The 10,140-nt window shown below is 50.2% G+C and overlaps 1 protein-coding gene across 1 annotated transcript; it reads right to left on the reverse strand.

Moving 5' to 3' along the window:
* Positions 1–7,693: 7,693 nt before the first annotated feature.
* SCP2D1 (SCP2 sterol binding domain containing 1) lies at positions 7,694–9,931 on the reverse strand. Its single transcript, XM_040981180.1, has 2 exons — positions 9,926–9,931; positions 7,694–8,429 (listed from the first exon to the last, which is right to left on the reverse strand). Exon 2 carries the CDS (start codon positions 8,395–8,397, stop codon positions 7,933–7,935), a length of 465 nt encoding a protein of 154 aa, XP_040837114.1. The 5' UTR covers positions 8,398–8,429; positions 9,926–9,931; the 3' UTR covers positions 7,694–7,932.
* Positions 9,932–10,140: the final 209 nt, after the last annotated feature.

Here is a 10,140-nt window from a genome sequence, read left to right on the forward strand (position 1 = left end):
TAGCCCGGGGTCTTGCGACCCTGCACCTGCGTGGGAGACCAGGAAGAAGGGGCTCCAGGCTTCTGGCTTCAGGTCGGTACAGCTCTGGCCGTTGCAAACATTTGGGGGTGGGTCGACGGACCAAGGATTTTCTTCTCTGTGTTTCTGACTTTCCAATGAATGTGAATAAATCTTTAAAAAGAAAAAGAAAAAAAGGATTCTTATTTTTAAAAAATCAGACTCTAATCTTCAATCTTCAGGCTAATCAATTCTCTTTCTTTCACTTTTTTTTTTAATTTTATTTGTATTTGAAAAGCAGAATTTACAGAGAAGAGAAAAAGAAAGAGGTCTTCATACTGCTGCTTCACTGGCCAGAGAGCTGCAACGGCCAGAGCTGGGCTGCTCAGGTCTCCCAACTGGCTCCAGGGTCCCGAGCACCGGGGTCATCGTCCATTGTTTTCCCAGGCCATAAGCAGGGAGCTAAATTGGACATGGAGCAGCCAGGGCAGGCACCCTCATGGAAAGCAAGTATTACAGGTAGCAGCCTAACTCACTAAGCCACAGTATCGGCCCCTTTATCTCCTTTCCAGCCCTGCTGGGACACCTACCCTGGGATAAGGAACTTTCCGGGTACTTATTTAACCCACTGCTACCTTCCCAGCACTCCCCGCTTACTTCTATTAGAGAATTCATCCCACAGTATTGGAAAAAAAAATTTTTTTAAAGATTTATTTATTTATTGGAAAGTCAGATATACAGAGAGGAGGAGAGACAGAGAGGAAGATCTTCCGTCCGATGATTCACTCCCCAAGTGACCGCAACGGCCGGTGCTGCGCTGATCCTAAGCAGGGAACCAGGAACTTCTTCCAGGTCTCCCACACGGGTGCAGGGTCCCAAAGCTTTGGGCCTTCTTTGACTGATTTCCCAGGCCACAAGCAGGGAGCTAGATGGGAAGTGGAGCTGCGGGGATTAGAACCGGCACCCATATGGGATCCCAGGGCGTTCAAGGCGAGGACTTTAGCCTAGTATTGAAAATCGCCTGAACACCCTGCAAATCTAGCTCACAATGATGCTGCATATCAGATCCACTCGAAAGGGGACAATAGGAGCTGAGTGGTCCTACGGGTGCAACCTTGGCTTTTGCATGCATCTGTGAGTTACCTGCGGTAGATGGATTTAGATTAGCCTCAGTTGTCGCATTTCCACTTCCTCTGGTGTCAGCAGGCTAGTCTGGGCGTGTATTTTGTGTGGCGTTAGCAAAGAGGCGAGAAGGAAACATGCCAAGCCTTCTAAAGACACTGGAGTCAGCGCACTTTCTTCCACTTCATTTTACAATTCTAAGCAAGCCGCACGATCTAACCCACTGTTAAGTGTTGCAATAATAGTCTTCACTTCTTTAACAGCAGGTGTTGCCAAATCAAAGGTGCTTAGGAAGACTAGCTATAAGGTTAAATTAAGAATCTGGGCAGTAATGCAATCTTCCCCAAGACCCTACAGTTAGAACTCCTCTGTCTTGAACATGGTGTCACAGGAGCTTATCACTGGCCCAGACAGGCAGTCTAGGAGAGAAATCATGAATGAGTAAGCAAAAATGACTTTTCTAGGTGAGGGAATAGTTCCAGTGAGCTGGAGTGATTGGCCAAATTTACAGTTACTTTTATAGCTGAGTCAGAGAGAAAGACAGAGACAGAGAATATCAGTCTTCTTTTAGTGTCACAGATTCTGGGTGATGAAACCGTCATGGCATAGCACCTGCCACCTCTGCCACTGGATCTGCCAGGAATGGGACTGGAGTAAGCCCCCCTGGTCACCTCTCAGCCCTTTTCCCACAGACCCCTGGGGTGCCGCTGCTGTGTTGTGGACTGGCCCACAGTACAGTCCTGGTTAGCTCCCGGCCAACATCTTGCTTAAGAGAAGAGAGGCTTGCTCTGCTGGCAAACAGAGCTTTTAAAGTGTATAAATTGGGCCCGGCGCGGTGGCGCAGTGGTTAAGGTCCTCGCCTTGCACGCCCGGGATACCATATGGGCGCCGGTTCTATCCCAGCAGCCCCGCTTCCCTTCCAGTTCCCTGCCTGTGGCCCGGGAAAGCAGTGGAGGACGGCCCAAAGCTTTGGGAACCTGCACCCGCGTGGGAGACCCAGAAGAGGCTCCTGGCTTCGGATGGCATAGCATCGGCCGTTGCGCTCACTTGGGGAGTGAATCATCGGACGGAAGATCTTCCTCTCTGTCTCTCCTCTCTGTGTATCCGCCTTTCCAATAAAAAAATAATAAAAATAAATCTTTAAAAAAAATAAAATAAAGTGTATAAATTACACCTCAATTCGAAAGAAAATGAAAGCTCTAGCCTTTTGCACCGAGATGTCACCAGAAAACATGAGCTGAGCTGGTTCTCTCTCTCTCTCTCTCTCTCTCTCTCTCTCTCTCTCTCTCTCTCTGCCCCACCTCAAGGCTAAGCTTCTTCCTCAAGAAGACCTCCCTGCCGCCAGTCAGCCTGTGCTTCCCTGGGCTTCTGCTTCCCGGTGCTTCCTGTGGAAGAAACTGCACCGCGAATGGGAAGTATCCACCTACTCACCCCGCAGCCTTCCTCCTGCTTGGCTCCTGGCTGAATAGGTACTTTACACAGAAGGCACTCAGTAAATATTGCAGAACAAATGGCTGAGAGTGAATGAATGAACGAGAGCTTGGAGCTGCTTTACCTCGTGCAAAGAACGAGATTCTAGAAGGGGGTCCTCAAAGGGTGGGGATATGGGTGCTATCCCTGGTCTACCTTCCTTACCCAGACTCAAACTCTGCTTACCCAACCTCTGCTTAGGGGTCCTGCTAAGCTTGTGATCAGCAATCCTGGAAAGCTCTGGAAGCTTCCCCGGAGTCTCAGGCTGCAGAGGTGTACGCATGCCAGGCCCCACCTGCCCTGCGCTCCAGCCTTGATGTGCAGGGCCCTGGAGGTTCAAATGCAAAACCTGCCCAGCCAAAAAAGCTTAAGCATCACAGCCTCTGCTTTATTGGTGGGAGCAAAAGCAAGCACCTGGAGTCGAGCCTGTCTCCAGATCAGCCCATCCTCGCTTCACCTGCCCATGCTACCAAACCATTTTTGCAGATTTATTTTTTTAATCTAATTGATGTACAGAGATGGAGAGACCTCCATCCACTTGTTCACTCTCCAAAGGACCACAAAGGCAAGAGTTGAGTCAAGCCAAAGCCAGGAGCCAGGATTTTCCTCCATTTCCCCATACTGGTACAGGTGCCCTAGGACTTGCACCATCTTCCACTGGTTTCCTAGGCCATTAGCAGGAAGCTGGGTGGGAAGCGAAGCTGCTAAGACTCAGACCAGTGCCCATGTGGGATGCCAGCACTGCAAGTAGAAGATTAGCTTGCTAAGTTACCACCCCATTCCCTAAAACACTCTTTTCAATGTGCCCTTTAAAGGGCAAATTTGGCTCAGTAGGAACTGGTACCGTAAGGTGCCAGCCTGGAAGTAACTGTCAGCCACTGCCCCCAAGGAAGCTGAGCAACCTGCCTCAGCATGCCCTCTTGGCTCCTTATGTCCAGGTCCCACCCTAGTCCTCTATCACTCGGATCTGTCCAGGTCCCAGCCCAACCTAAAGCCCGTGGGAAGGATGCCCAAGAGGCCCTGCCCAGCCCATCCAGGCCATGCTGACTTCCCGAGCCTCCAGCTGTTTGCAGGTGTTCACTAAAGCACCCCTTCCCCGCCATCACTGTGCTGTGTACCTGTGGTGATCCCAGAGTGCACAAAGCAGATGTTTGTAGAAGGTCACAGCTGTTTCTGATAATGAGTAAAATCATTACATGTCTAATAATGCTATTATTATTATGAATTATTATCATTATTATTATTATTTGCATTCCAGAAGCAATAAATGAGGATCCTCCCTCAGCAATCTCATAGGGGTACTTCCTGGTGTGGCTAAACAGGGGTGCTCGGCTGTAGGGGAGGGGGCACATGCCGGGCACAATTCCTTCCATTCTTCTATCAGGCATACAGCTGTCAAGATGTCTCTCTGAAACCCAACAAATGGATTCTAAATCCAGGGTCAAGGAGCAGAAGTTAGAGGGCAAGCACATTAGACCCCAGTCCCCAGCATGGGCTGTCACTTCATCGGGCCTTTTATTTCACTCCGTGTATAATTAAGAAGCGCGGACAGCACACAAGACATGGACTATCAACAAGGAACCAAGTGGGACGACAAGCACCTAGGTATGCAAGGATGCACAGCAGCCCCTAAATCGCCCTAACCTGAAGACACCCACGCACGATGCAGCACGGCTCAGCGACGGACGTGTACGTGGCAGCCAGAAGCGGCAGTGCAGAAGTTTCAGGTCTGCAGACCAGGCAGAAGAAGCTGGAGCTTCCTGGTCCCAGGCCTACCAGGACACAAAGAGGCGCAGATCCCAACCTGCACTGTTAGAAGTCAATAAGGCATATAGGAACTGAAAGCGGGTTTTGAATGGGCTGTGGCTCCCAGCCAGTCCCTTGTCCTGCCATCCGTCACAGCTGGAAGCTCTGCCCTGTCACTGGTGGCATCCCCGTGGCGGGTAGCCTGAACACAGCATTTGCAGTGAACATTACCCCCTTTGGGACCTCGCCTTCACTGTCTCCACCAGCTGCCTTCCAACTCTCCTGGGCCTTCGCTGGGTGGCCAGCAGCCCACACTGCCAGCACCTTAGGCAGACCCACAAAAACAGGAGTCTCGCCAACCCCCATTCCAGAAGTCCTGAAAACAGTTGGGGGTGAGTTTTTAAATTTTGCAGTTCCCAGCACCACCCTGTGGGATTGAGCCCCATGTGCTCAGCAACGAACTCCCAGCCACCATTCTGTCCACTCCTGTCTCATATTCATACTCGCCAGCAAGTGTGTCCCAGAACCACTTCCCCAGTAGCTGGAAGCCTGGCGCCTTGTCTCCCTCCGTTGTCTTTGGAGAGAGTCACAGATGGGATGACTTTGAGAGGACGGTTTGTTTGGCTCACAGTTCTGAGATTGGGAAGTTCAGCATCAGGAGCTGCGTCTGGAAGGTCGCTTTCTGTGAACCACCCCAGGGTTGTCAGGTCACCCCAGCCGGAGCCAGAGACAGCATCAGTTTTCAGCAATGACACAGCCTCGAAGTTCAGCCATAGACTCACCCATGTGTGAGAGTGGAGTACTTGCCATTCAACCACCTCTTGGAGATGGCAGCTGGCCCCACCTCTTACTACCTCACAATTGAGACTGAACTGCAATGTAAAAAGCTTTCAGTTGTGGATGTCTTTGGGGAGAAAGTAAGGGCCTAGGCCAAAACAAATGCAAAGAACTGAATTTTGGGGCCGGCACAGTGACATAGCAGACTAATCCTCTACAGAGCCAACCCAGCAACTATCAACAAATGGGTTCCACCACCTCTCTGGTGGAAGGGAAGGGGATGTTTGATGTTCGATCTGTGTGTAAGAAACTGCTAGTATAGTAAGCTAGGATGTGGTACCTGCCTCCTCGGGGCATCACCAGATGGTCCAAGTGCTGGTGCCCAGAGGGCCGTGCCTGGCAGCCAGTGCAGAGGTGAATGACTTGGATGGTGAGTCCGGGTGACCTCCATCCAAGTCACAGGGAGCTGGGCAGGTGCTAAGGATGTTGCTGCACCCACAGTCCTTCCTAGGAACCTCAGGGGTGCTGTTCATGCCCTGTGTGGACCAGAGCCTCTGCTCATTGATGGAGATGGGGAAGGGGTGGGAGGAGGGATCCAGGGGTGGGAGAGAGCATTCAGGGAGGGCTGTGCCTGGGTGGGAGGCATTCAGGTCTCAGCCCAGGCTCATAGCTTCATGTCTGCAACCCCACAATGATGATTTCTTGCCCCAGCTCCCCTGCCGCTGCCCAGGGTTGCTGGGGACCCGGAGCAGAGCCTATTGGGCTGAAAACAGTTGAAGTTTTCTTACAGGTGAATTCCCTTTCTCTACTGAATAAGGGGAACATGGGGGACTTTCAATGGCTTCCCGCCAAAGTTCACACTCTGGAAGCTTCTCGTTCTTTCTCCTATACTGCTCATGTGGTGCTGTCAAAGTCACACCAGACTCAAAATCCACATCTGTGTTCTCTTGGGTCTCCACAAGGGTTGGCCAGTATAGTGTTGTGAGCACTGAATTAAGGCACTTCATATAACAGGTTGGCTTTCTGGATCCTGTTGAGAGACTGGAGAAGCTCATGTGTCTGCCAGGCAATAGCTTGGAGAAGAGGGCAGGGGGCAGAGATGAGCTCTCCAGACAGACCAGAGCCCCACTCTCCACAGCTCATTTCTGATCCCCAGGCAGTGACCCGCAGCCACTTAGCACATCACCCAAGCGGTCACTTTGGCAAGTTGGGCCTGCCTTGCTGGGCTCCTTCTGGGACTTGTGTTCATAACTCCAGCCTCTCACAGTCCATGGCCTCGCTATTACCATACACTGAGATTTCTGCATCCGTTTTCTATGGCTGGGTAACAAAGTCATGACAAATTCAACAGCAACATCCCCATCTGTGCTAACACTGACTTTCCTATTAAAAATGTAAAATAATGTCTTATCTGGAAGTTTCTGCAGGTGGACCTTGCTGCAGCCTCCCAAGGCCTTGACTCGTAAGGCCAGATGGGGCTCTCCCAGAGGCAGGAGGGCGGGGAGAATCAATCACGGCCAGTAGCTCCTCGCAGTTGTAGGACTGGGTCCCTGTTCCCTGGCTGGCTGTAGCCAAGATCCTCTCAGAGCACACTGGAGGCCGTGGCTCAGCCTGCTGTGTCCAATGCTGACTTCTTTTAGGACAGTTTCTATTGTAGATACGTATGGGACATGGTGCGATAATTGATGCATATATACAACATTTTGTCCAGTCAGGTTTGTTAGCATTTGTATGTCCTTCAGCTTACATTTTTGGCTTGACCATAGTTGCACCTATCTTTTTTTTTTTAAAGATTTATTTATTTATTGGAAAGTCAGACATACAGAGAGGAGGAGAGACAGAGAGGAATATCTTCCGTCCAATGATTTACTCCCCAAGTGACCGCAATGGCTGGTGCTATGCCGATCCAAAGCCAGGAGCCAGGAACCTCTTCCGGGTATCCCACACAGGTGTAGGGTCCCAAGGCTTTGGGCCGTCCTCGACTGACCTCCCAGACCACAAGCAGGGAGCTGGATAGGAAGTGGAGCTGCCGGGATTAGAACCAGAGCCCATATGGGATCCCGGCGCGTCCAAGGCGAGGACTTGAGCCGCTAAGCCACGCTGCCGGACCCAGTTGTACCTATCTTATCTCCCCATCTTAATGTCAATTGATTAGTATCCTTAATTACATCTACGAAGTCCCTTCAGCTATGTATTGAATGTCAGGGACCCTCCCCTACCTGCCAGGTTTATGCTGGAGTTAACTCCCTGGACACAGTCACACACCAAGAGCATCCTTCCTCTGTGGCCTGGATTCAGCCACGGATCCGAGCAGTCCACCCTCCAGGTGCCCCGAGACACATGTGACCACGTGGAAGAGAGTCCAGAACAGTGATGCTGATCTCTGCCTTCCCTGCCCCCCAAAGCACCCGATTATCTTAAAAAAAAAAAAAAGTTTTTTTGAAAGTTAAAGGCACCTCAGCAACTCAACCATTGGAGCATTTAAATTCAACGATCATGACCACTCTTCTAAACCATGTCTTTCGCACTGGCCTGTTGCAGCATGGAACTAAGAAAAGAAAAAGCTGAAGATCTCGGGTGATGCATTCCAAATGCTTTACTGCTGCAGAACGCCCGCTGTAAGTGCATGCATCAGCAGGAAAAGTAATCAAGCTTGAATAGGAAGAATTTGAGTAAAAATATTGGATACTTTTGACTTTAATCTTCCATCGAAGCATGATTTTTCCAAAGGCATTATAACCGGAGAGGTCTGATCGTTTCTTTGGCGGTCCGTTTCATTTTGTTTCTCTTCTTTTTCTTTTTTTTTTTTTTTTCACATGCTTAAAATTTAGCCCAGTCTTTGAAAATTCTCTCCAGCTTCTGGCCAAGCAGAACTTTCCCGCTCACTTTGAACTTGCCCGCCAGGAAAGCCTTCTGTGGGTTCATCTTGCCCAGAGCTAACTCCATGAAGACCGGCTCGGGGATTGTGAAGGTGGCGTCAGCAGGGAGCCTCGCGGGCCCAGGATACACGTCCCCGGGCCCATTCTTCAGGTCAATGGTCCACTGCACAGCTATCTTCCCATCTCTGGTGATGTCCAGCTGGAAGACGGTGTTGACTTTCCTTACCAGTTGGGCCCCCATTTCCTTGACATAATGGCTGATGTCCTCTAATACCAGGCAGCTCTGGGACTCTGAGAGCCCCAGGGGATGTGCCATGGCAGGCTGCCGGGCCGAAGCCTTGCCCTGGGTTGCCTGAGAGCTAGCCCTGGCTTTGATTTTTGGTTGATGGTCAAGTCTCCTCCACATCTTATTGTGTTGGTCCTCTGGACCTTTGCCATCTGGTGTACAAGTGGCCATGACCAGGTTAATACCCACAGGTCAGATTGTGACATCAAAAGGCAGGGCCCAAGCAGGGACTGAGGTTAGCTTGTGTGCTATCCTCTTATTGGCTCAACAGAAAAGTGACATGGCAGACAGAGGTCACCTGGAAATGTACACGTACAGACGCATACGCATACACACACACCCCAAAATAACTAAGGCTATTACTTCCACAGACCCACAATGTCTGACCCCTATGGTGGGGGGTGGGTAAGGGAAAGGAGGCCCAGAACACCCCATGGAGGCAGAAGTTCCTGTCTTTCCATGGAGGAGCCTCCAAGGTAGCAGCCCTCACTCAGATGCAGAGTCCAGAGCTGGATTTGGCTGCTGCTGGGGAGGGGTGCTTTTAGGCTGAAGTAGCTACTGGAGAAGGACTCACACCAGAGACTGCATCAGAAATCTCTCAGAAGCATACATGCACAGAGAGAGAGAAATGTGGATAAGGTCACCTCAGATGACAGCTACATGTTTAAAAAAAAAATAGCCCTTCTGGCACCATGATGTACTAAACAAACTTCTGCCTACAGCACTGGGCAGCACTGGCATCCCATATGGGTGCCAGTCAAGTTCAGCTTCTCCACGTCCCATGCAGCTCCCTGCTAATGTGCCTGGGAAAGCAGAAAAGAATGGCCCAACTCCTTGGCTCCTGTACCTACCTGGGAGACCTGGAAGGAGCTCCTGGTTCCCGGCTTTCTATTGGCTCATCTCCAGCCACTGCAGCCATTTGAGAAGTAACCTGGTAGAAGGAAGACCTCTCTCTGCGCATCTCTCCTCCTCTCTGTAATTCTGCCTTTCAAATAAAAATCAAATGAATTTTTAGAAGAAAAGAAAATGAATCTTACTCTGGGCCCCAGTGCTGAGGTCTAAGCATTGTAACATGTTACAGCATTTGGTCCTCATTGCAAAATTCTGGGGTAGGTGTTATTTTTATTCCCACTTTACAATTGAGGAGACTGGGCGAAGGAGACATGTCCAAAGCTACACTGAACGCAGTGAGCACCAATTACAGTACAAACACACTAACCTTGTACCTAGCATGACCAGAGACAGAACCAGTTTGGAGTGGTATTTATTTATTATTCTGAAACTATTTCAGCTTTATAAAAAGTTTTCAAGAACTAACCCTATATGACCTATTCCCAGCCTCCCTGAAGGTTAGTTTCTGTATAACCACAGGCACTGATCTAATCTGAGCCATTCACATTGGTACGACCCCACTCGTGCTAAATGTTAACCATACTGAAATGTTTTCACCTGTTCCACTAATGCCCGTTTTCCGGTCCAGAACCCAGAGCCTTGTCCAGGACTCCACACACCATGTTTAAATGTATGTCTGACTTTTGTCTTTTGACTCTTTGGAAGCAGATAGGCCAATGAGCCCATACCATTTCCCTCATCCTGAAACCACGAGATGTTTTCTTTTTGCCAGGTGGCAGTTCTGAATGGGGCAGACCTCCCCCCGAGTTGCTCTCAAGCCCCTCCCAGTGTGTGCTCTTGCGCCACTGCATGTGGGTTGGTCCCACTCAGGCTCATGTTGCCCTTGATCGTTTGGTCAAGGCTGTGGCCACCAGGTTGTCCCACAGCGGAGCTGTTGTCCCACAACTTTTTTCCTTTGGAATGAGTAAATTGTCTGTGGAAAAATCAACCAAAAAACAGTGCCCCTTGGGG

Source organism: Ochotona curzoniae, unplaced genomic scaffold (genome assembly GCF_017591425.1).
Source record: "Ochotona curzoniae isolate NIBS_2020 unplaced genomic scaffold, NIBS_Ocur_1.0 contig_3520, whole genome shotgun sequence".
NCBI classification, from domain to species: Eukaryota; Metazoa; Chordata; class Mammalia; order Lagomorpha; family Ochotonidae; genus Ochotona; species Ochotona curzoniae.

Bases quoted from the DNA above. Each gene is read 5' to 3' on its own strand.
- SCP2D1 (XM_040981180.1), bottom strand. From the start codon at position 8,397: ATGTGGAGGAGACTTGACCATCAACCAAAAATCAAAGCCAGGGCTAGC.